The 26,298-nt window shown below is 37.4% G+C and overlaps 1 protein-coding gene and 1 long non-coding RNA gene across 10 annotated transcripts; both read right to left on the bottom strand.

Moving 5' to 3' along the window:
- Positions 1 to 232: 232 nt before the first annotated feature.
- LOC142079074 (uncharacterized) lies at positions 233 to 2,954 on the bottom strand. Its single transcript, XR_012672467.1, has 3 exons — positions 2,352 to 2,954; positions 1,482 to 1,527; positions 233 to 417 (listed from the first exon to the last, which is right to left on the bottom strand). It is a non-coding gene; the product is annotated as an uncharacterized LOC142079074 (long non-coding RNA).
- Positions 2,955 to 2,960: 6 nt separating this feature from the next.
- Positions 2,961 to 26,189, bottom strand: PRP4K (pre-mRNA processing factor kinase PRP4K). Of its 9 annotated transcripts, XR_012672462.1 has the most exons (17): positions 26,084 to 26,189; positions 20,956 to 22,149; positions 17,736 to 17,909; positions 17,308 to 17,463; positions 16,497 to 16,578; positions 14,778 to 14,988; positions 12,190 to 12,263; positions 10,633 to 10,723; positions 10,106 to 10,253; positions 8,735 to 8,872; positions 7,338 to 7,491; positions 6,227 to 6,341; positions 5,562 to 5,713; positions 4,998 to 5,084; positions 4,016 to 4,293; positions 3,520 to 3,654; positions 2,961 to 3,006 (listed from the first exon to the last, which is right to left on the bottom strand). XR_012672462.1 is itself a non-coding variant. In XM_075142597.1 (15 exons), the coding sequence occupies exons 1-15, from the start codon at positions 26,119 to 26,121 to the stop codon at positions 4,090 to 4,092; spliced, it is 3,018 nt and encodes a 1,005-aa protein (XP_074998698.1). In that variant the 5' UTR covers positions 26,122 to 26,189; the 3' UTR covers positions 2,961 to 4,089. The 9 variants fall into 9 exon arrangements, 4 of the variants coding, with proteins under 4 accessions (XP_074998698.1, XP_074998699.1, XP_074998700.1 ...); XR_012672460.1 differs by having other exon boundaries at positions 3,520 to 4,293; XR_012672465.1 differs by lacking the exon at positions 5,562 to 5,713 and having other exon boundaries at positions 26,084 to 26,188.
- Positions 26,190 to 26,298: the final 109 nt, after the last annotated feature.

Below are 26,298 nucleotides of genomic sequence, written 5' to 3'. Positions count from 1 at the left end.
GTGCTGACAGGGCTTCCAAAACCAGGAGAGAGGCAACTTAACAAAAGGCAACAGCTCCATTTCACACATATTCAGGAAGGCTTTTTCACAGATTCTTTAATATCCCTGATACCTAAGCAGACAACCCCATTCAAAGAACTATACTTTGTTTTTAGTGTATTTAAAAATCGTTCATATATTTAGCAGCTTTGCAGTATGACATCTGCAAACACAACAGAAGACAGGATGCAAGTAAGTTTTAAGCATACTTTATTAATGTCAAGCAATTGCCACTTGCCAGCATCCCCCACCCGAGTTACAATTTTACACATACTGCAGAAGATCGCTCTATCTCCAGTAGTATCACAGACTGGTCTGCCTTCTGTGTACGGGTCAATATACACATAGAGGTTCTTCAGAGGTTTAATGCCACTTACCCTATGTATGGAGATAAAGTATCATTAGAACAGTTTTAAAAGAATCATCATATTTTATCAAAAACTCTTAAACAGTTTTTCATTTTTAAATTATAGTAGTATACACCGAGGTAATAAACACATTCTAACTGCATAGGGCTGGTATCTTAGTTTGGCAAGCATTCAGAAAAAACAAGTATGTTAAATGTGAAGCTCCTTGTCACCATGAGGGAGAAGGAAACAGAAATTAGCACAGCAGATTTAACCAAACTTTCTATATGTAGGACCTCAGGTGAAAATACAAATTACATCTTCATGTACAGGAGGAAAAGATAAGTTATCCTCCCTCTTAGATCAGCTGAGAAATAGCTCAACACGAAAACTCTGTGGCACAGCTGTTCTGCTTGCAGCACGCTGAACCACTGGAATTCAGCTGACTGCAGTGGCACTAGCAGCTACTCTGCTCTCCTCAGGGACCAGAGGCCACTGGGACAGGTATCGCTAGAACTGGAGAGGCTCCCTAACAGTGTCAAAAAGTCCTCAATTCCAGAGGCTTTTGAAGCCAGAATTAAAGATTTCCTATTGTTGCCAACAACCAGTATCAGCTGAAGCTGATACTGGATGGAAGACTGACATCAACTTGTTTGGAATAACCCATCAGCTAGTCTCTGTATCAACAATAAAGTCTGACAGAATTAAAATAAATAATGAACCTGCTGAAGTTAAAGAAAAAAGTGGATCATCTGCTTAAATATTTGCTAGTTAAAACACATGTATTTTAACCAAATATAACGGCAGATTTTTTCCTAAATTTCGTAGGTTTCGTACAGATCATTCTATCATTATAAGAAAGCTGCATTTGAACAGTAATGCTTATTTACCTATATCTAATCACAATAAAAAAATCTCTTCAACCAGAAATGAAACAAACACATCTATGTAACAAATTCTAATACAGTAAGTATGTTTCAGGAATTATCAGTACTGCAGCACTGTTAATCAATTCTAAATTGGAATGCTGGAAACCAAAAGATTAAGACAGAACTACACGAAGAGTATTTTTCGTATCTTTTATAGGACAGAAACCTTTGTTCATGTCTTCTGGTAGCCATCATCTTCTTTTGAGCTGCACCTACAACACAAAGAACAAGTAAACGAGCAACTTTATGCTTCTCCAGAATAGCTTAAAACAGTTCTGTAGGCATTAAGGGGCATCTTTTCTACTGCTTTGTTTCTGTATCACCAACTCATTTCATTGCTTTATATTACCATTTTAAGAATAAAGTACAAAGCAACAGAAAGAATAAGCTATTACTACATCTGTGTAAAATTGCCCTCAGAAGTGCTGCCTATGTTGTAAAAGTGCAAATTACTTTCTGTACTTAACTAGCAAGCAACTAGTACTTCATTAAACTTGAAAGCTAATTTTTTTTTAAATTTCCTGTATGGACAAGATACCTTAATATGTGAAAATAAGGAGAGATTATTTTTTATTAAGAATTTTACGATATAAATTGAGAAGAGACAGGTTGAAGGTTCCAAATAGGCATACAAAACCACCCATCTCCTGCTTGTTTTCGTAGTTAGTTCATTACATCTCCTCGGTGGGGTATTCCCCACCAGCAGAATGACTGCTTTGTGTCATTTTTCCATTCTTGAGCGCACTAAGAGTGCATGATTGTTGCCATTATGTACCTAGATGGATACAAAAACCCTTCTTAGTTCAAAGAAGTATTATAAAGTACGTGAAACCAGTGGGGTTTTCACAGCTTTTCAGCATATATTACTAAAAATGAAAAGATGAACTTTTTAATAGTGTCAGAGAGAACACTAAAACAGCAGTATGGACGTGAAAAGTTTGATTCTGGTTTCCTCACGCTGTATAACCAACTCAAATGTTTCAAGCTGTTTTAACTTGTTGCTAAATGTTTATCTACACATGCTGTCAGAAATAACCTTGTTAGGAAGGTGAAGTTGGTGTCTCAGCAAATCAGACCCATGGAGTAGGCGTTGAGTGGCCTGTGACTCGCTTTCCTTTTTCTCTTTCAGCACCATCAAAAGGAAAAGTGAGAAAAACAGCACAAACATTAGTTAAAGCCTGAATTTAATCCCATGTCCTACAGGAATAATTTCATTACAATGAAAGCAGACAGACATTATCTGTAGGGTTTTTGGCTTTGTTTTTGTTTAAGCAGTGATAATTACATATCTAATTAACATAGCCTATAGCTCTCCCAAAGATCATAACGTTTAATAATCCCTTTAATTAAATGATTAATAGGAAATGCAGAGGTCGTTCTTACGAATTACCTGATTTACCATCACTGAAGACAGATTCTTTTAAAAATGGCTACAAATGCCTTGTTCACAAAAGACTTTATTATCTAATGATGCATACTGAAAACATACAGAAATCTGCATGGTCCACTTTACATGCAGCAGAACAATCTTCACTTTACAATAAGTAAGTGTCAACTGTTTTATGCAAGAGACAACACTTTAAAGTCACATTTCTTAAAGAAAAGCTTCATTTACAAAAGAAATAAAAGGTAAAGAAGCAATTACCGCTTTTAAAAAGCAGCTGCTTTGTTCAAGAGTGGAAGGTTTATGCCTGTATTGAAAGACAACATGATCACAAATAATGAAAACAATGAACAAATGAAACACTTTTAGCATAAAGCAGTACACTTTCAAAATGACATACAAATAGTTAAAAATTTCATTATGTTGTCTATCTATCCTTTAGATATAAGGTCTTTCGAATGAGATCCCAACATATGTAATTACTAAATGAAAACTCTTCTGTAAGTATTGGTTCTATGTCATAGTGAATTGTATTTAACAAAATGTATACAAAGTCTATAGCAAGTTGATTAAAAAAATTAAAGTAATAAGAAACAGTACACTGAAGGCGCTCTATCCATCAAGTGCGCACTCTCATAGTTTTAAGTGTGATGAACAGAACAGAAGCTGTAACTATGCCACGGTTGCAATGCCAGAAAATAAAACAAGATCATTTATCAAACATGCAGGGAATTCTGCCACAATGCTATTGTCTCTCATTTGTCAGTTGTTCCAGTAAAATAACAGCTTAAACACCGGTGATGTTGATGGGTTAGCTTACCTTCAGTGTACTGAAAGTTGTACACAACCTGCTTTAAAAGAGGAGACCATCCCTGCGGGCAGGCTCAAGAAGGAACAGACCCCCTTCGGCACTGACTACACCAAGGGCATGCTGCTGTGGCCTGCACACACACACCTAGGAAAATGTGAATATAAACAGCATTTATGCTGGCCATTTTGTAAAGACAAAAATGAAGCCAAGTCTGCTAAAAACAAATCAACCACCCAGTATTACTGCTCTTTTTTTTTTCTTTCTTTTTTTTTTTTTATAACAGATGCTTTTTTCTTTTTATAATATATACGAACTGCAACCATATACATTAGCATTGTACTTCTGTGCAGTCTTGGCAATTAAAACAGTTCTACAGTGAAAATTTTCACATAAGACACAAAACAGAATTACTCTAACATTTCTAAAAGAAATATCAGCCTTGATGTTAATTCAAATGTATCATTTCTTCCTCAACTTTGCAGGGGAAATATTTATGTTTATATACATTAATAACTGCTGTGAAATTTCTTCAGTCTTTGTATCTTAATTACTCAAACCCTTTGAACTTCTTCATCTGGTTTAAATTTTTTCCTGGATGAAGGCGTGCTGCAGAGCCTGGTTGATGCTAATCCGTTTAGCTGGGTCTAACATTAGAATCTGGTCCAACAAGTCCTTTAGCTGGTGTACTTTTTTACGCTGGTCTTCAGGGAGTCGTTGGCACCCAATCAAGTCTGCTAACAGGTCCTTGGTTGGATTAATGGTGCTCATAACAGTGACTTTCTCCTACAAATACAAAAATGGCAACCTTGTAGAACGGAAGTAATGCACAAAACCCCTATCCCTTTTACAGAGCTTCAGCAGCAATTTCTCCGCAGGGTTCTCTCATATCTGGTCAGCAACGCCCTTCGTCATCATATGGCCTCATAAATCCTCAAGCGGGCAAAGAAAGAGTGGAAATAATGCTGCCAGGGGTAGGCCAGGCTGCATCTTTCGCCTTTCGCACCAGCAGGTGCATACATGAACCTAACATCCCAGTTAACCGAGAACATCAAAATTCCACGTGGAAAGTTCCCATATCTGGCCACTAATTCTGTGGTTCTTGATAAATACACTATGTTAAAATGATACCGAAACATAAGCACGTCAACACTCCTACAACATAAGCACATCATACTGAAGTTGGACATCTTCTCTAAAATGAAGGCAGAATTTCTTTTATTAGTAATTTAAGGATAGACTATGTGGAGATACCCTGTATACCTGACAAGATTAAACTTCTTATTTCTCTTAAACATGTTCCTAAATCGTAGGAAAAAATCTCTGTTGCCAGTTTCTAACTATGTAACCTGTTCATACTGCTGCAAAAGGACATTCTAATAGTTTATAAAATTTTATTTTTCATTAAGATGTCAAGATACGTTTGAAAGATCATAACAGTAGGAAAGCTTGGAAAAAGGTAATAGTTAGTCGACACATTAAGGACTTACCCTTTCTGTCACTTTATCTACTTCTATATACATAAAGTTGAGATTTTGATCAAAGTGCTGATCTTTGAACACACCTTTTCGAATCATCTGGAAAACGAGGGAGAGGCAAGAGTTTCAGGCAAGTTCTCTGTGTCTTACAAATTCCACAATTAGCATCAATGTCTACTAACTTATTGCAACATGAGTAATTTAATAGTAATGAAAAATATATCAAAAGGACAGCAAGAAATGTCTAGATTGAATAAAAAAATACAGTTTAAACCAGTTGAAAAAAGGACACAGTATCTTCCATGGACTTACGTATTTTTTTTCAGGTCAGTGCTTAGAAGGTTTCTGCTTTCACTTTATACTTAGTCTATGAAAAAGAAGCTGTATGCTTTCACTTCATAAGATTTTAAATCAATATAAATTATACAGTCAGAGCGATGTCTGATATTTACTTGCTGTTAAGAGAAGATGTATACGTTAAGAAACAGAATTCAGGGAGAAAAAAGAAAGTATGTTCTACTGTTCATTACAGCAATTTCAGATATTAATTAAAAATCATACACTTTTTTTTCGTACCTTGTTTGGCATCTTTCCTTTGAGATCCATGGCTAGTTTCAACATATGGTTATTGGTTTTGCCAGGAAAGAGTATTTTTCCTGTATAAAGTTCATATAATGTGCAGCCTACAGACCACATATCTATACCATAGTCATAGATTTTTCCTATAACTGAAACAGAGCAACTCCAGTTAATTCCATAAAGGCAGCCTTAAACGACGTAATATCACAAGACCAGACAGATGAAAAAATTCTGATTTGTAAACTACATCGGTGCTCCTCCTCTTAGGAATAAGAAGCCACCATAAGGACGAAGAAGGATGCAAGCCTTTTAACTTTTACGGTATCCCTATTTTGGAAAGGGAGGCTTTTACCTAACACCCAAACCAATCAGCATGAATTAAGTTAGTAAAAAACAAGAAGTCAGAACAATACCTCTAAATTAAAACATAACTATAACCAATCAGAATGACTTCTCCCTGTCCTCACTGAGCTGACACCAACATACATGAAGAGCCACACACGCATGCTTTCAAAGTCTGAATTTTTGACTGCCATCATATTTCCAGAGTGATGTTTTGCTAAGACCAAACAGAGAGTAAATTCAAGTCAAATTCTCATTTGCTAGTACCGGTATATCCTGCTAGTGCTTAAGACACATGTAGCCAATCCAAATGTACTTACTGATTTCTGGAGCTCGATAAAATCTACTAACTAGATACGGTGTGATGTCGTTATCTGCAACATGTGAAGCTGATCCAAAATCGCAAAGCTTTAATATTGTTTTAGACTCATTCACCTGAAAGTTAAACATAAATAGCCATTAGCACTATTTGTAGACAGAATTACCAATAGCACTGTGAAAGTAACAATACATTTAAGTCAGAGGTAAGAAAAGCATTCAGCCTTTAAATTAGAAGTTCTTCCCATATTTCAATCCTTCCTCTCTGTATTCTAAGGAAACTGTAAAACCTTCTTGAATTGAAACTGACAGTTAATGTCTTCAGATCCTACAAAATACAAGAAAGGTCAGTTTTACGTACTTTTCCCTTACCAAAATATCCTTCGTGGACCTGGATTTCATTCCAGATACTGAAAATGTATCAGTTTAGACTTCCAACTCTAGTATCCAGAGTACCACTCACAAACCAGCATATTATTCACATATCTCATGCTTACATAGTAAATTTATGGCAAGATGGCATGAAGATGGCAAGAAGAGAACATTTTAAATAAAATAAAAATCTGAGTTTGTCACAGGGATGACCACCAAGAAAACCAAAGGGAACATGCTTGATTCCTCTGATGTAGTTCTCCCCCTCTCTGCTAACCAGAACGTTTAAGGAAACAGAAAAGAACAACAAAAAAAAGGCATTAAGGACTTTTCACCATTATCTCACTCACATAAACAAAATTTCCATCCAGACTCAAACAACCTACTTCCATTTTGCAGAAAGCAAGAACATTTTTCAACTACTGATGGAAAAACTCCAAAGATTTCTCCTTAGAAAGGATACCGTCTTTCTTTGGAAGATCTGCTTTCTAAAATGATACAGTGGATGCAGGTTTGTTTGAGCAAGATTGTACTAAATAAAAGATCTTATTTAGATGCTGTATTATATTTCGTACTTACTATTTATACCACGATAGCATTTTATATCAAAACATTGAATGGTTAACATTTTCAGTTAAAGTAAATTTTGGCTTCACCTAAATTAACAGAATGATACTCATTTCAAATATTAATTTTACACTATAAACTGTGCAAAATAAGTTTCAATTATTTATTACTTACCAAAATATTATCTGGTTTAATATCTGCATGTAGGATATTGCATCTTTTAAGAAGTTTTAAAGCCAGGAACAACTGCTGGCTGTAGGAACGCACAGCTTTAATATGGAGTCCAACATCTTTCCCATACTTTTTCAACACCTCTCGTAAATTCATACTATTTCGAGAAAGAAAGGGAGAGAGAAAAAATAGAAAAGAGCTTAACAAAGAAAAAGATAGTGGCTTCCTAAACTGTAAGACAAGCTTGAAGAAATCAGTTAGCTTTAAACATTTTTGGAGAAAAGCAGCATTCAACTTAACATACATAGCACTCTCTTAGCTACAGCAATGAAACAAAAACGCTGGTCAATCAGATCTATCCTATACTGTGTAATTACTTACTCGACTGGACTTACTTAGTTCAGAACACATTTTTAATCAAGATTAACATGGAAGGATTTATTTGCACGTGAACAGCAATTCACTGTTCACATTCAACAGCCTTTGTACTCGTTTTCTGAAGAAGTAAATAAAAAAGGAAGTATGCAAAAGACACAGGTTGAGGAGGTGATTTTTTGATGACTTAAACAGCAGATGAAAAAATACCACAATTCCAGGACAAAAGCATCATTGCATATAAATAATGTACAAGTGTGTTATAAAAAGATAGTGCAGCACAAGAAAATAATTTGTTGTATGGCTTATTAATGAAAATATAATAGTAATTTCATAAAATTTGCATCGCTTCAGCATATAACTTCAGCTCAAATATGGCAAAAATTAAAATATGACATGCACAGAAAACTTAGGATACACACAACTGATGTCTCTAAGCAGGAATGAGAACTAAGGCAATTAATATATCCAGATCTATCATAAAATAGTGTCTACAACTAACCTGTCAAAAGAGCCTAATTATTTAAAGAAAAAGTGAGCATGCAAAGAAAGCACTGTAACAATTTTCTTCCTTAGACTGTTGTTAAATATGTACTCTTCATAGAATACACAGTATTTGCTGAACCGCTCTGGGAATGCATTCTTAATCCAAAGCCTTAAAATAAAGAATTACGAAAACTGCTAAAATATTGTGACACACACACAAAATAAATCATTAGGAGCAGCACTGGTGAGATGCAACATCTTTAGTAACACATTATTTTGTTTCAAATATTGTCCAGGCAGAAAGTTCACAATGATGCTTTAAGTAAATCAGAAATAGTTCACCAGTCTGTGGATGTGTGCCTCCAGATATTTTTTTTCTTTTTTTTTTTCTTTTTTTTTCTTTTTTTTTTACAGTTTCTTGTGTTCTTGAATCTTGGCTATAGAACAAGGTATCAAAACAATAGCCAAAACCAGAAAGGTAAAGACCACTCAATAGTACTTTACTTTTTACAGAGAATCCCTAACATTTGTCATCTTACCTGAGTGGCTCAAATACCAGACAGAGGTGTTGTTTGTGGTAGAAATGCCTGAACAACCGTAGACAATGAAACTTGTCATCAGGATCTGCATCATTGAGCTTCTTCAAAAATTCCAGTTCTTTTAGGCCAGTTTTTTGCCTGAAAACAAAGAAATATGATTAGAAAACAAAATCAGTGAAATTCTAATACTTTTTTTAAAATCTAGACATTCACTTATGCGGTTATAATTATCAGGAAATGAGAAGTGTCTTGTCATTACTTAATATACCACGGCTTAAAAAAATCACAACAGTGGTTTGCTGTCAGTGTCTACACATTGGGTAAGTTTATTTAATTCTCTGATCTTCACTGTGCCTTTGTAACCTACTTATTCTTTCCTCCTCCCTCCCGGTCGCATGTAAAGCTAAAATCAGATTCCTCCTGTAATACGACACTTCAGTTTCAAACAACACTCACTTGAGAAGTTTACTTTTTTAAAATAAGTACTTAACCACGTACATTATTAAAAAAAGTTTTAAGCTAAACTGACTAGAGTTAAGTACACACCCAAACTGATTATCTATATGACATAGCAAACAAATAGTTTTTTTTTTTTTAACTTTTTTTTTTTAAACTTTTCTAGATACCTATTCATATAACTCAAAATAACCCAGTTATACACACAGCAAGACAACTTTTAAAACTTCCAAGGTAAAAAGATTTTCATTTAAGTTGTCTTTAATGGAAGAGGACATAACACATGACTGTAGAAATACTGCAGCAGATACTGAAAATGAATATTATAGACAAGTCCTCACATATGGTAGTTTAATAGATCATACTTGTTAATGTTCACTCATTCTGAAAGACCTCAGAAGTTTTTTTATTTCAACAGTGAGAGTCCCCTCCCTTTTTATGTGTCTTATACATATGCAAACACATAGAGAACATACAAAAATAGTTAATGTATGGAGGTCTTTTTTTAAGTTGCAGATGACCTATTAGCATCCAACCCATAGCCTGCCAAAACGATTTGGTCCATCAAAACAGAATTTTTACTGTTCGCGACTCCCATCTCAAAAATTTTTAGGGCTGGGCAGGCCTCATAATTAACTGTAACCTCGTTTCTTGCTACCACTGTTCCCTGCAGTTTTGCAAGTGAGAAAGTGCCTGATGAAAATGCAAGTACCCTTCTCCTGTGATAGCTGTAAAGAAGTGTGGATACATAGTCCTCAAGCGCCTCCCATTATCTGGCTCATATTAGCAGAAAAGGCAGGAACCACAGCTGTAATCTGTTACTTCACTTGAAACAAAGGGAGATTCAAATCACATCATGAAAAACTTCCAACTGTTACATATGCTTGATTATTATTAAACAAAAGCATTACTTACATAAGTTCATTGTTCCTGATGATTTTAACCGCTACTTCTTGGTTTGCTCTTGCCATGTCCCTGGCTCGCACTACGTTACTGAAGACTCCCTGACCAGTGTAACCATAGACATTGTAACGTTTATCTAGAACTTCACCTATATTAACACCTGAAGGATAAAATCAAGCAATTAAAGAGTTATGAGTGACACGCATAATGAAACTTTTTATGAAAAATAAACCATTCTGTATAATTCAGAAAAACAGGATAAATGGTACAATCATTTAATTTCATAGCGTACAATGTTTTGTACCACCTAGCTTTGTGGAAATTATGGGGAACAAACTGTGATTCTGTAAGTCTGCAGTCTTTTCATAACTGAGGTTAAAACCTGCGTGCTCATTCCATCCTTTACATTACACACTCAGTGAGGGCACTGCGGTGCATTTACACTAGAATAACGTTTCGGGACTTTTTCCATGAGGACATGGAAAACCATTCAGCACCCTCATTCTAGCTGTCCTTGCAAACCAACAAACACAACTTACGGTAATAGCCTTCTGCATCAGTCCAGTTATCCCTGAGATTGGGGTTTTCTTTGAAGTCTTTTCCAAACCCAGCAGCCCTTAGACGAGCACTCTGAAATAAAAAGAAAAGTAACAGCTTTGCTTGCGTGCTCTACGTTTTTCCTTGATGTTTACTTACCAAAACCCCTTTTTTCCTACTGAAACACTGTTCCTCTCCACAGTACAAACACACTTATCTTGTAGGAGAGAGAAACTACTGAACAGAAAATGCTATTTACATACCAGTATCTAGAGAGTGATGCAAGAAAAGAGGATGGGAACAACCAATAGAACTATTATTAAACATAAATAGACAAAGTTTCAATTAATACCCACAAGAAATTTCTACAAGTCATGTTACAATGCAGATTTTGGACCATCCGAATAAGACTTTTTACTTACAGTTTGTTTGTAGTAATAAAGTTTAGCAATTTGCAGGGAAAATGTAACTGTTTAAGCCTTGAATTTCTGTTCATTCAATGCCACTTCACAGATTTCATACTGTTATACTTACGATCATAAAATTACTACAGTTGCTGTTGACATCTCTTAACAGATTTGGCAATATATTATCACAAATTCAAATCTATGAGTAGTAAAGAGTATCTTCAATGGAACAACAGTTTCTGCAAGGGGGAACTGCTCACTTACAAGCCATTTAAATCCTTACTTGTAACTTTCGAATTTTTAAAAGCATCCCCCTCACCACTATCCTTCAAGTATTTATCTTCTTCCAGGTCAAAGGGGTTTTGATTTTTTTTTCCTTTTATTATTATTGCCAGTGTTACTAGAGTGACACCATGGTAGCCTTTTGTCACCAATGCTTCTGTCATAACTAATAGGTTATGTCTGCCATAAACCAAAATTAACTGGAGAATTTCTAAGTTAAGAAGAAAGTTGTTGTCTTGACTTATTTCTCAGTGTTGCATATCAGCAACAATGAAGTAGATTTATAGAGAACAGCAAGCAATGTCTCAAAACTAGTCACTGGACTGCCAAGATTTGCAGGCCACTTTAGAGAAGAGCTGTTGGAATAGTGCAAAGTAAAAACAGGAAATGCATCTCTTCATCCAAAAAAAAAAAAACCAAAACCACCACCAAACAAACCACCACATTACTCAAACACAGCATCATTAGCAAATTAAAATATCTTACACAGACGCTTTTTAATTAACTATACACAAACCTCTGAAAAAAGCATGTATTTAGAACAGTGCAGCATGGTAACATTAACATAAAGCGTAACATATTTGTAAGTTTGTTACCGTGTGCCACTATAGGTCCTATTTAAACAACAGGTGAATTCCCCAATTGCTTACTCTGGTAAAACTCCCATTAATTTCAGCAGGTTTTCTTTCACTGAAACGTTAATTAAGAACTACTTTGTCTGCGTTGGCTGATCAAAAGATTCAGAACATAGTATCCACTCAGATACACATACTTTTACAAATCAAAGTTCCCACAAACCTCGAGTGACAGTAACTCTCTACAAAAATCAAGCAAAAAAAATCATACGTTTTATCTCCAAGAATTACCTACATCAAAGTATGCAGCGAACATATCATCTGATTCTGTGAACATATCAGGAGCTAGCAGTTTCTTCTGAGCTGAACCTTAAAATGAAATTTAGATTACTCAACATGAAAAACACAACAAGCTAATAACTCTGTTACCAGAAAATTCGCGATTTGGTATCTTTACAATATAATCTAAGATCAGTATGTCGGCAAACAGGTAGCTCTACTAGTGTTTCTAGCAAATACCATTTTACATTCTAGAAATACAAAACTCAGATTGGGTAAGTTCTTCAAAGCACTCAAAAATTTACACTTCCTTGAAAAATTAAGTATAATAGCTTTCAAATAATTAACACAGCAGAAAGCAAAAAATACATACTTACATAATCCCTACAGATAATGACTATATATATATATATATATATGTATAAAAAGAAATATAAAATGACTGTGTGTATATATAAAAAAAATACAGACATGTTTTCAATATACGAGTTCAGGCTTTTCTGCTAATCACAAGGTATTTTACTAAAAACCAAAGCTGTAAAGCCTAGAAGTTGTTTCTTTGGAACATGTTTTCTTCAACCCTGTCAAAAAGGGCCTCGTGTGTAGCTTTCAGTCAAAGACAATGTTAACTATTATGTTTAAAAGAAACATTTTTAATGTGGGCAAGATTATCCCTTTCTCACCTTTTAATCATCTTTAAAGTCCCAAAGACATTTTACTTGGTTGATAAGATAAAAGCAAAGAAATATAAATTAAGTACACATTAGCGAAAGCAAGTAAACTTCAAACTATTTCATAACACGCATTATGGTAGCATCCCTTCACGACCACGGTAAATCACAGACACTCCCTTTAGGGTATTAAGCGATGGAGAAAAACAAACGGTTAACCTCAGATGCTTCAGGTCTCATGACGCACACAGCCAACCACTTTCATTCGAAGTAACTAGACTGAAATCCTCTGACAGCATCAAAAACTCTCATCCATCATGCTGACATTGCTGTGTCAAGGTATAGACCTGTCACCTGACACTATGGGGAGACAGGTTACACCATTGTTTCAAGATATAGACCCTTCCAGCAACTTCCTCAAATTTTCTTTTTAGTTCCAGTTACTCACACTTGCACTGGGCTACAGTGAGTTAACTAGCTCCTTCGCAACTTACGATCCTGCCTCTATATGAGGTCAGGATTTAAATAAAAAATGGCTCTTTAAAAGAAAGATGATCCACTGCTTCCATCTGTTGTTATAGCCACTTCTAAACCAGAATCCTACCAATATATGAAAATTCCCAGATCTGAATGTAACTGATCTGTTTTTAAAAGCAAACCTTTTTCGTATGTTAAAAACGTCTATGTAGTTAACAGTTATGTTTTCATATACTTTAGTGGACAAAATTAGAAAGCAGTACATGCCTCTGACAAAAAACGAAAAAGATGTCTGTTACACACAAGAAAACTAAGTCTAAACTTGTGTTATGCAAGTAAAGGAAAAGTGCATAAGATAGCTCTTTCCGCACACATTGCAGGAGAACAATCTGAAAACATACTGCTCAAGGGAACACCAGGACAAACTACAGAGCAGTACACCAGTCCCAAAGAGAGGCAGCTTTATTACTTCAAAGGGAAGCATCCACTAGAACATAGCATATTCAGCCCCCAAGGATACATCTAGCGCATGACATGAAATACAAACTAACTGTCCAACCATTTCCTGAGGGGTTGGGCAGGTTTCACAGCCCTTGTTAAACAGTGTGCTGTTGCAATTAAACTGGAAAGACTAACGGAAGTAGTTAAGACTATCTCAAGTATGTCCACACAGCAACTAGTCACACCTTTTGACTACTTGGAAGATGTACAGTAATCCACTTTCAAAACACACACACACACAAAAAGCAGATTTTCAATATTATGGGGTGCACTGAGAGATGCTCTATGTTCCTTTTGCCACAGCAGGCACAAGGCAGGTTTTATATCAAGATGTATTTCATCTCAGTATTGCAGTATTGTACAACGGATTACGCACAGGGAGGAAGAGGAGGAAACAGCCATTTCTTCAGCAAGAAGTTATGCCACCAAAATGGACTTACTAGCAATGACTCTCAAAAGCCTTAGTCATTCTAAATTACTGCAGACCCACCTATATGCTTCTAATACAGTGGCTTTGACCAAAAAAAAAAGGGACAAAAGGGGCATGGTTTCCAACCCACCCCAAAATAAAGACTAGGACTATATTAAGCTTCTAAGAAAACAACATGCATAAGTGAAAAGAAAAATCTGTAAGTTAAAAAGGGTGATTCTTAACTATAAAGACAGATATCGTTATTTGCTCTTCCAAATTCATAGCATGAATTGTGCTAAGAGTTTTTAGAAATATAGAGAGAATGCTCCATTCATATCATCCTCTTTAAGGAGCAAACCTTATTTTAATGTTAGAAGTATCATAATATTTGTGGAAACATTCTCAAATTCTGTCCAAAAAGTCAATCTACTTCCAAGTCTGGAGGTATATAAGGAAACTAATCAAAATGTCGCTTTTGACGTGCTCTGCTTAAGAGTTGAGCTTTCATAAATTGCGCTGTACAGTGAAATTTCAGATTCTTACCATTGTTCTGTTCAACTGTCATGAGGTTGTGCTTGGCTTTTACTGATGCCTCAAATGTGTCCACATTTTCACGTTCGTACTCCTTAACATCAGCAGCTACTCTTTCTAGGATGTCGTCTGGTGAATTTGAGCGACTACGCGTGCTACTTTGAGGACTACTTGGTTCAGATGGTACAGATATATTACTGTCTTCTGTCTGGCCTTTGTATTTCTAAAAAGAAATTTAATTATTAATCTCACCATCACAGCTTATCACAATTTAAACATTTTTATACTCACTCTTTCAATGGTTTGTGCTAAACCTTTATCTTTGCTTTCATAATCACCTACATCTCTAATGGCAACAGATTGTTTGCAGAATGGGATACAGCTTTTGAAAACTCGTTTTGCTACAATGCACCACAGCCCAGATCATAAAAGACGACTGAGAAATTCATGTGTGTCCTTTAGGCTTTTACATTTCTGTAAAAAGTGACTTCTATTGAAGATTAACTATTTTGTTGCCCATGACACAAGTACTGAAATAAAGACTTTCAGGAAAAATTAGTGATCTTATGTACATCCTAGAATCTTTTCCATTTTTATTAGTGTTATGGTACAGAAAAGTAGTTTTTAGATTCAGGTTTTTTATTTGAATTGGAAATCCTGTTTATTCATTCATTCTTGTTGAAAAATTTCAGATGCATTAAAAAAGTTCAAGACAAGACCTTTACAAATTATTTTTTTTTAACTCAAGTAGTACGAAATTATACAAATGTCACTTCCTCTCCCAAAAGTTAAAAATCAAAATGAATAAATGCTGATACCACTCAATTATCAAGGTCAAACTATTCAATAATACAAACAGAAATTTCCCATTTAGGGAATGAAGCTCCGGAATTTGCTTCCTGCATGGACCAACAACAGGTTTAACCAGCCTTTAAAAGTAATTTACTTTATATGGTTTTGTTCACGCATAGTTCTGAAGGATTTTACAATAGGCTTTGCATAAAAGTTAAACGATGAACAGTATTTTCAATACATTATAACTAGTGTATTTATAACTAAATATTAAGTAAATATGCTGCAGTATTTCGCTTACTATGTTCTAACTATGTGCCAAATCCCAACTTTAAAAAAAGACACCCGACTTGTGCTGTAGAATTACATTCCCTTTGGCCACAGCTCCCTTGCAGGGGTCTCAGTCACATATCATCTGTCACTACTGTTACCTTTTCACCAGGAGTAAGAAGTTCATGGGAACTCACACGTATAACCGAATACATTATCTACTTTCATGAAGAGGGACCCCATGTCAATGGCTTTATGAAGTTTTGGAAACGGACAAGGACAACTTCTATTTGAAACAAACCAACCAGTTAGGTTAATTGATATGTAATTTAATGTAATTTGTGATATCAGTGATACAGCTACGAAGAAAACCTAGAGATTAAGATAACTGAAGAACATTTTTAACATGTCATAGGACTGTCAGAGAACATTTAACCGCAGCACAAAAATGACTCACAGAAGAGTTGCTTGAGTCTTAAAACCAATGCCATTGCAATAGAAGTGTAAAGTTTAACTGAGACTATCATTTACAATAAATTGGAAAAAATATAGTAATAATAATTACTATCGTAATGCAATAATAGCCTAAGAGCCTTCCTTTATCACAACATTTTACACTAAAAGCATAAAATTAGTTTCTGTAACCCACATGATAATATAACCGTGTACCTGAACAATTGCTTGCCGCTGTAATCTTCTCTGTCTTATCTCTGCTTCCTCATCCTCTTCTTCCAAATCAAAGTCTTCAAGACTATAAAAATATTATTACTTTTTATATAACATCATAAACATAAGACTATCTACTGTATTTTACCAAATGCAGTTCTTTGGCGTAGAAAACACACAATATATTAAACAATAGCTGTTCAACCGACTCAGAAAGCAAAGGTGTATTAAATCCCAGTGTGTGTATTTACATCCCCTTACAGAGAAAATTTATCTCTTGGTATCTCATTGGGACTTTGAGTATTTCATTTTTAACTGCAAACAATTAACAGTAACTGCTTTTAAAGAGAAAAAACAAAAAAAGCCTTGTTCATTTTCGTTCCAGCATCATTCTTCCTTGATAATGTGATTAAGAATGCATACTCTTGTGCAACTGGATTAAGTAGATATTTAGCAAATATAAAACCAATTTGCAGATAGCAATTAATCCTTTCAGCTGTTACAGTTTTTCCTCAAGCAACAAGCTTGAGGAAACAGACCAAGTATTTTCACAAGATACTGATCAAGTTGAGTTTAGAAACCGAGCAAAATATCATCCCCTCAGGTCTGCCCTCTAGCCAACAGGTCTTGATACTTCTTGCATACTCCAAAGTTTTCCCAACAGTAATTTAACAAGATCACAAGTACTAAAACATGATTAAGGTTTTAGGTGACAACCCAAAAACTACACTATGAAGATAAATGTCAGTTCATTCTCCATACCAGTGGATCTGTATTTTTAGATAATCAGTGCAAGTTAGAAATTAATTCTTACTTTTCATCTGATGAAGACTCCTGTTCAGCTTTCATACCCTCAGAAAGACTACCTTTAAATTTGTCTTCTTTAACTTTGCTTCTGCTCCTACGTCTATGGCCACCACGTGACCTGGACCTCCTTCGAAGGCGAGATCTACTTCTTCGGCCTCTATCCCTGGTAACAATAAGAGGGGTTTGGGTTTTTGGGGTTTTGGTTTAGTTTGGGTTTTTTTGAAGAAAAGGAGGAAAATCTATTCATAAAACATAAAGGTACATAATGACTCCAAGTAATAAAACAAATTAATTCACTGAGGACAAAATTAATTCAGCTATGTTAGCATACATAAACGTGGACAAAAAATGCATCGTCTTTTTATACATAAGATAGCACTCTATTCTTTTAGTAATATTTTACAAAATATATTAAAAAATGCAGTGTGACTTTACCTCCTCCGAGGAGACCTACTCCGCCTTCTTGGAGATCGGCTACGTCGAAGGGGTGAACGAGACCTCCTTCTAATGGGAGACCGAGACCTTCTTCTGGATGGGGACCATCTACTGGGTGGGCTAACATCTTTTGATCTTTCACGTCTAGACAAAATATCATCTCTGGTCCGCGTTCTTAAAATAGAGGAAGAGAATGGTAGCAAAATCAGGAGCAAGCTGAACATAGAAATCACAATTCCCTCTAAAAGCTCACTTTAAAATCTTACTGCAGGTGAAGGACCACCAGGTGGGCTTCTGAGGGAGGGATGGATAAGTATGCTGCAGAGCTGGCTGCCTGTGTGTGTCTTCCCCACCCTGGGAAATATGTGCCCATACATAGGTCTAGTTCAGGACAACTCTGGAAACAGAGCTTGTTAATTACTACCACAAAGCTAAGAGAGGTTTTAAAACTAAGCTTGTGTTTAGGTCTTACATAAACAGTGCCCTGTTTTCACATTTATCAGAAACAGTATTTAAACAATAAATAAAACCCAAAACCTAATTCTTGAAAATTTTCTCGGCAACACAGTATTGAAATTTAGGACCATGCTACTCCACAGCAATGACCTTAATGTCTATTTCAATTTAGGCACTAGAACTGGATGGCTTCAACATTTCACACATTCTAATACAGCAGCTGAAAAGTAAAATTCTTAATTAACATGTAAACTAACCCCTCTCAAATTAAAAAAATAATTCAAGTTTGACACTGTATACTATTCAAAATTTGTTCATTCTTGTCTATACAGATTCACAATTATTCAAGAAAAAAAATCCTTGATGAGACAACTACATTAAAAAGCTTAATTGTATTCCACAACAGGAAGACTTCAATCAAAAATTGGAAAGGATAGAAGTTAAAAATATTTAACAACTATTCTAATGAGGCTGCAACAGAAATTCTTGGAAAATATTCCCTCACCACTGTTCAGAGAAAACGTTGCTACTCTATTTCTTTTTTTTCCCCTCCCTCCTTTTTTTTTTTTTTAAATCAAATTGGGACAAGTTATTTCAGGTGTTCTCTCTCATCAATGAACAAAATCTCTTGGGTCTGAAAGATTAATTCCACCCATTCTGTAATGCTTTTTGTTTGTTTTGAGACTGTTGTATCGGCTTCGGTTACCTTAGCTACATATAATGACCAGGCATACAGAACTGATGCAAAATAGTAAACAGTGGGACAGAAGGAAAATTTATGCACATGCAGAAGTATTGGCAGTTTCTACAAGAAATTTCTGTAGACTCAAATGCTGGAGCAGGCTGATCACTTCAACCCATTTAATTTATGTTATGTTCTTGTAAACAGTATTACAAAAAAAGTCACAGGATGAACGGACAGTTCCAGGTTTCCTGGCTAGTCCCAGGCTTCCTGGCTAACAAAGTGGTTGTACTGCCAAAACCCAATCAAAATATCTGTAAAAAAATAAATCAGTTCAGGGATCACAAGTATGAGGTAAAAAGCAGAAGCTGATTAAGAATTCATAGTAACATCATGTAATGAGTAACTTCAGTCAAAGACCCGAGAAGTATCTTACATGATTAGAACACTGGAAACAAACATGAAAAATAAAATTACTGGGCATTTTTGACTAAAACTGTTCATTAAAGCTCCTGAAATTCTCTGGCAGCCTGAGTTATTACAGGTAGTTAAAACTCCAACATAGCTGGAGTTAGTTCAGGATGTCCCACAAAGAAAGATTATTTCTGCTGATTTGCAAACACTTCCAGCAGAAAATATTTCTTAGTAGTCCCCACTCACATGCTGCTCACCACGGTGTTACAGAAGTATGAATTTGATAGCAAAATTCTAGACACATGCATCACTTGAAATAGTGTCTAGACAACTAATTCAAACTGGCTGCAATGCAAGCTGTCATGAGAAATGAAAACGGAAAGATGCAAAATGCTATGGAAGAAAAGTCAAATACTATGTCAAAGAAACTTAGTGGTTGTGCTGATACACTCCCGATTCATCAGAGAGCAGCCAGATAAACTGCAAGCATTCACAATACTTGCTTAATCTGGTTAAGATCACTGGGGCCATCCTCCAAAGTACCTGCAGTATTGCTAAGCAGTAGTACAGACAAATAAGCTGATATTGCGCCTGTAGAAGATACCCCAATACTTGAAACCAGAGTAACCTTCGATGATGGAGGCAGAAAGACTTTCACATTTATTAGGTGCTTATTTACTGAGATAGATCTTTGTGGTTCCAATACACGGTTTTAAATTCATACTTCTTTATTCTTAATTCTCGGAGTGGGTGAAGCTAAACACCATGATAAAAGTTTTAAATTATTAATTATCCAAAAGTAATGCTGAACTCTTCTGCCTGTTCAACTTCTTACATTCAATGAATTAACTTCCAAAAATGTTTAGACTTATATTGTTCTCTACTTGGGAACTTACCACCCAGGCCTTATCAGCTTCAGAGAAGGAGATGCTAGTAATTATTGTCTCATGGTTTATATTAAATTTCAAGCTAACTGCTTTCATAGGCTAAATTTTCTTTTTCAAAAACACCAAGACTAAAAATGCATTAAAAAGATTTCAGTCTTTCTCCTTTAAGTGTATGCAAAATATGGTAATGATATACAATAGATCAATAACAAAGCAACTCTACCATACCTCTAGCAAATGAAAAATACAAAATATTTTTAAGAAAAAAATGACTGTGAGAAGGACATCTTGATATAAAAGATTTGCTTACATTCACACATGCTGCCTCCATCATTAGGGGTTTTTTTTGAAGGGGAAAAGGGGTTAATTACCCACTTTTAGCCAACACTGATATGTAAGAGTGGAGGGGACTTTCACGCCACAGAAATTCCTGAAAGCAACAGAAGTACTAACTAAGAAACAAAAACAGAAGCCAAATTCTGAATCCAACCGAGTGACAAAGAGAAGAACCTGAGCTACAGAACTTGTTCCCACTAATGGTGTGAGCAGCAAATAACTCAGCACTTGAACAACCAAAGATGAATTTGCATGTCTGACAGCTGGGGGGGGGGTATTTTTTAAAAGCTGAATACATACAAAGTAATATAATACCATGCACAACACGATTACCTTTTTTAATAGCTATTTTCAGAAGAAGGAAAAAAAAAAAGTAAACACTGAACTAGAAGATAGTTAGTCTTGTAATGCATTTTTGCGATGCTTCATGACATCTTTAAGTTACCTGGGAGAAGAAAGACGCCTCCTTTCCGATTCTCGTCTTTTCCTTTCTGCAGATCTACTCCTCACTCTTCTAACCGGAGACCGGGTTCGAGAAGGGGATTTACTCTGTTTAGATCTACGATCATTAAAGAGAGGGGATCTGCTTCTTCTTGACTTTTCACGTTGTTTGGGAGATAAGCTTCTTCCTTTTGGGCTACGGCCAGGTCGTCTAGGGGACCTGTTTTCTTTCCCTGAAGAAGCATCTTTAGAAGGAGATTTAATTGGCTTTTTTTCTTTGTCCGTCTCTGATCTCCTAGGTTTTCTATCTTTGGACCGTGATCTTCTATCTTTGGATTTGCTTCTTAGTTCTGCTGGAGATTTAGATTTTCTGCCACGATCTCTGCTTTTGTTTTCATTTACAACGGGAGACTTTCTGCGATCTCTTGATTTACTTTTATCGTCAGCCTTATTTCTATCCTCTGGGGGAGATTTAGATTTTCTGTTTTTCTCCTGAGATCGCCTTTTAAGCATTGGAGACCTAGATTTCCTTGTCTGATCTTGAGACTTACTTCTCTTATAAGGGCTTTTGGATTTCCTCCTCTCTTTTGACTTGCTTCTAGTTGTCTTCTCTTTGATTCCATCAACTCCTACCTTGCCTTTCTTTTTGTCAGATCTGTGCCTAGTCCTTTCTTTTGATTCACTCTTACTTCCTTTTTTGGAACTAGTTTTATTGTCCACAGGTTCTAATTTCCCCTTAGTGTTTGACTTAGCTGTAGGTCTTGTTCCGTTTCGTACTTTTTCATTAATCTCCCCCTCTTCTTCAGATCCTGACTCATAACCTTGTAATATTAATCCCATCCCAGACTGGACTTTTCCTTCCATTAATTCGTTTTCAAGTTCAGCTTTCAACAATGCTCTTTGTTTCTCCAAGTCTTCCAGAGGAGCTAAAAAATCAATTTTAGTTCTTTTAGCTGGTCCATCTTCTTTGTCAGAGGTTTCAGCTACCTCTTTCCGTTTGTGTTTCTTATGTTTGTGTCTGTGTTTATGTTTTTTGTCCTTATCTTCTTCTGAAGAATGTTTATGTTTCTTGTGTTTACTTCGGTGTTTGTGTTTCTTTTTTTTGTGTCGGCTGTGCTTGTTCTGAGGTTGGTCTGCCTCTGATACTTCCCCATTTTCTTCATTTACACTTTTCTCGGATGCATCAGCATCCTCAACCCTGCAAAAAGTAAAAACTACAGATCAGTATTATCAACTCGCTGCAGTCCTTAATCTTCTGTTAAGTTGACAGTCTTTTTTATGATAGAAACTAACTAGCATTTAATTACCTACCTTTGGGAGAATTAAAAATGTACGACTAATGTAACTAAGTTATAACAGCAGATACACTTCCTCATGAACAGACAGCTATTACTCCAAAAAGAAATACTACGGAAGGAAGATACAGCAAATGCACTAACAAAACAAAACGTGTGGGTGAAATCAATGCTTATGCTTTTAGGTTCAATACTGACAATATCTGTCAATAGTATACAACAGTGCTGCATATTTATGCATCCTGTCAGTTCATCATCTATCTTATTTGCTGCTCCACTGCAATGCCTAACCCAAGCTACGCTTTTTAAAAGTATTTTCAAAGGGCAGAACACAGTTGTGCTCCAAAGATCAAAACTTATTTCAAGAGATGACGTTGACCACCTAATGAAACCATCTTGCAAAATCTCACGCAGAGTCAACTGATTCTCTTAAATGCTATTTCCTTCTGTAAGTATACACACCTGTTAGAAATTCACGAACTGTTCTTATTGTGCATTTATATTATTTATGCCATAGAGGGAACACTATTGAGGAACAAGATAAATTAAGGAAGCACAATTTCAGAAAAGCTTTATGACAATATACAGCCGTCTATGAGCTTCCCAAGAAAAAAGCGGTAATCTTTAGATCTGTAAAATGACATTGGCCACAAAAGCAGAAAATAAGTCTACAGCAGGTTATTAAAATAATAATGTACAGTTTCTTCTAAAAAAAAAATCATTTCAATTAGCTAGTCATAGCAACAAGCAATTTATGTACTTAATAACTTCAAAAATTGTAAAATTCAGTCCTGATGTTACGCATTCACTTATATTATCTTCCTTAGAAGCTGAAGCTGGCTTACCAATAGATTTTTTACAGTGTTTAGCAAATATCTCCTGATCTCTTTCCGAACATCAATTAAGTTACTCTCTGTGGTAAGACGGATATTTGCCTTTTGAAATCTGTTGCCAAATATATGTGCCAGAGTTCGCCTTTCCACAAACTCACCCCACCTAAACTACGGTTTTGGAATTTACTAGCTAACACTTTAATAACTTAAATATAGCTCTTCCTGTATCCCAAGCCTCATTCATTGAAAAGAATTTCCCTAAAGATGATGGTCAGGAGTAGTGGGGGGATGCACACAAAAATGTAGAGATATCTTCCAAACTCTACTAGTTTCATACAACAGATGTTTCTGAAGAATATGATCAATGATCCAATAGTATAAATATATCGGAGGTATTCTAAGCCAGGCCTAAAGGATAGCACTTCACTATAAATTTGATTAGTATCTTCCTAATTAAGGACAGGATCTTGAAACACTGCACAGTTCTCTCCTGCTCGAGTTAATGCAAGTTCTAGTAGTAATAAATATTCCAGACTTTTCTGCAACGTACACTAAAATTATTTGCTAAAACAATTAACACTTTAGTGCTCTGAAATGAGAAACTTCCTAAGGGAACAGATAGTCTGAGTTAAAAATATGCAATATTCAGAGACTGAAGTCAGAATGCTTTTTCTTCTACATCTTTCCCACTACTTCTGCTTACTCAAAGCATAAAGAAGGGTGTTTTCTTAATTGCTTCCTCCTGACACACTACACCATTTTGACAACAGAATATCAGAAAGAAAGAGGACAAGCTGCCTTAAAATGAGTTTGCTCTATGTCTTTTGTGCCAAATGCAACACAAAAATGAAGGAAAAAGTATTAAATGTAAAACTTTTTCAACTTGGATTTGCAATCCAGAGCAAGTATGTCAGTGACGTAAGTTGGCTAAAGCGCAGAGAAACGTCACAAGTAGAATTTTAAGGGAACAACGCATCTTTCAAGGTTTCTTTTAGTTGGATACAGGATGCTGTATAAGTCCCTGATTAACACAGTAATGGTGGTACTTCAATACATTATAAAAATATTACAGAAAAACAAAAATCACATCCATTCAAGCTGCTCCAGAGAAGTCTTCCTTCTCTTAATAGCAGAAAGTGACACTGAAATGTATACAGAAGTTATTTTGTTATCCTATGTATTTCAATGTTATGTAATAACCTCACCTTACATTCCGTAAAAGCAAGCTGGTAGCAGAGGCGCCAGATGAGATGCAGCACCACAGCAGTACCTCGGGCCACTGCAGACTGCTAATACAATTGCCAGCTCTCTTCGCATTTGTACCTCAACTATAAAATTACTATTAATTTCATTCATATGCATTAAATTTTTCAGAGCTTCTTCATGCACAGGAATCTGTTTATTTCAAGTAATTCCATCAAAACATGGATAAACTTTTACTTCATTCAAATGCTTCAGAGGTGTAATGACATGGATGAGGAACCTTTTAACAAGATTTCAGAAGGTGATGAGGCAGATAGCTATCTACACTTTTAGGTGCTAATAGCTTTAAATATGGAGGAATTGTGACATGATCTTGTTATAGCCCCACTTTTTTCTTACTTTTGAATTCAAGGAGAAGAACGATAGGAAGTTCAAGAAGATTTGCAAAGAGATTTCACCCACCTTTTCCTACATTCAGGCTTCCTATTGCCTGTTTTTACCTTATTACTCTTAGTTATGTTTCTCTGTACAATACTAAATGCTCTTCTTCACGTGCTCGTGCGTTTTACATGGTTCATGTGTACATCCATTGCTTTTCCTCACCTGTTTTCTACTCCCATGATAAACAACAACAAAAAAACCCCTCAAATCGCTACTGTTTAAGACAGAAATAAAAATATAGGAAGCCGTTTATATGGCTAAAGTATTTGTGTAGCGAAGAGGAGCAATAAAGTAAGTATTAGGTTGTCAACTCCGGGCAAAAGTTCCAGAGACGGAAGTGTTCAGGACCTCGTGAATGCCGACAAATCTAAATCTCACGATGCTAACCGGGGTGCCAGGACAACGCACCCCCGGAGCCCCGGTCCGGCGGGGAGGCGGCAGCTCGATCTTCGCTCCCCAACGGGAGCCAGGAGTTGCCAGTCATTTCGAGGGCTGGAAGGAGGGGCTGGCGCCAACAAATCGCTTTTTGCTTCCACCAGCACGGGCACTTTTTATAACGCGAGAGTGCCCGGGACTCGGGGGAGGTGGGCTTGCCGCAGGGCGGGCAGCGGCTCGGCGGCAGGCGGAGAGGCAGCCCCGGGGCACCCGCTGGCCCGGGGAGGCCTTGATCGGACAGAGAGCCGCGGCCCGCAGGGGAGGCGAGGCGAGGCGGGGCGGGGGGGGCGGAGGGATCCCGGCTTCGCCTCAGGGATGCCCGAGATTTGCGCGCCGCCGGGCACCCGCCCGGCGCGGGAGGGCAGCGGCCTCGCAACCACGCGGAGGAAGAGGATCCCCTCCTTCTCCCCCGCGGCAAAGCCGCTTCCCCGGGGAGGGGCAGGAGGTGCCGGGGCGGCAACGGGGAGGGGAGGGCAGCGCCGGAGCCCCCCACCCCTCCCCTCCCCTCCCCCCCCCCCGAGGCGGGAAGGCGCACGCGGAACTGAGGACACGCGCCCGCAGGTCTCGGCTCCGCTTCCCCTCCCCCCGCCCCTAGCGGGCCGCCTCACGCGCGCCCGGCTCGCGGCCTCCTGCGCCCCCCCCCCTTTCCCCCCCCGCCCCGTTCCCAGCGCCCTGCCGGCGGCGGGCGGCTCCCGCGCCCCGGCCCCGCTGGGCCGCCTGGCGGCGGGGCGGCCGGCGAGCGGCTCCTATAGCAACCCCTCTCCCCCCGAGCGGCCGCCTTCCTCCATCTCCCTCCTCCTCCTCCCTCGCCATCTCTGCCCGGGCCGCTTCTCGTCCTCCTCCTCCTCCCCTCGCCCAGCGCTTCCCCTCCGCCTCCCTCCTCCCCAAGGCGCCATGGCGAGGAGCCTCCCAGCCGGTCTCTTACTCGGGCGCTCGCAGCTCGGGCTCCGCCGCGGCGGCCATTTTGAACTTCCAAACTCCTTCGCTGCCGCTGGGGAGACGCGGGGCCGCGGCGCACGCGCACGGAGGCGCCGCGGGGGGGAGGAGGAGGGGGGAAGGCGGGTTGAGGCGGGGGCAGCCGGTCGCCGGAAGTGAACCCCGCGCCCTGGGCAGGGTGCGGGCCGGAAGCTCCGCCCCCTC

This window comes from Calonectris borealis, chromosome 2 (assembly GCF_964195595.1).
Source record: "Calonectris borealis chromosome 2, bCalBor7.hap1.2, whole genome shotgun sequence".
Lineage (NCBI taxonomy): Eukaryota > Metazoa > Chordata > Aves > Procellariiformes > Procellariidae > Calonectris > Calonectris borealis.
This window is presented reverse-complemented; position numbering and strand designations above follow the sequence as displayed.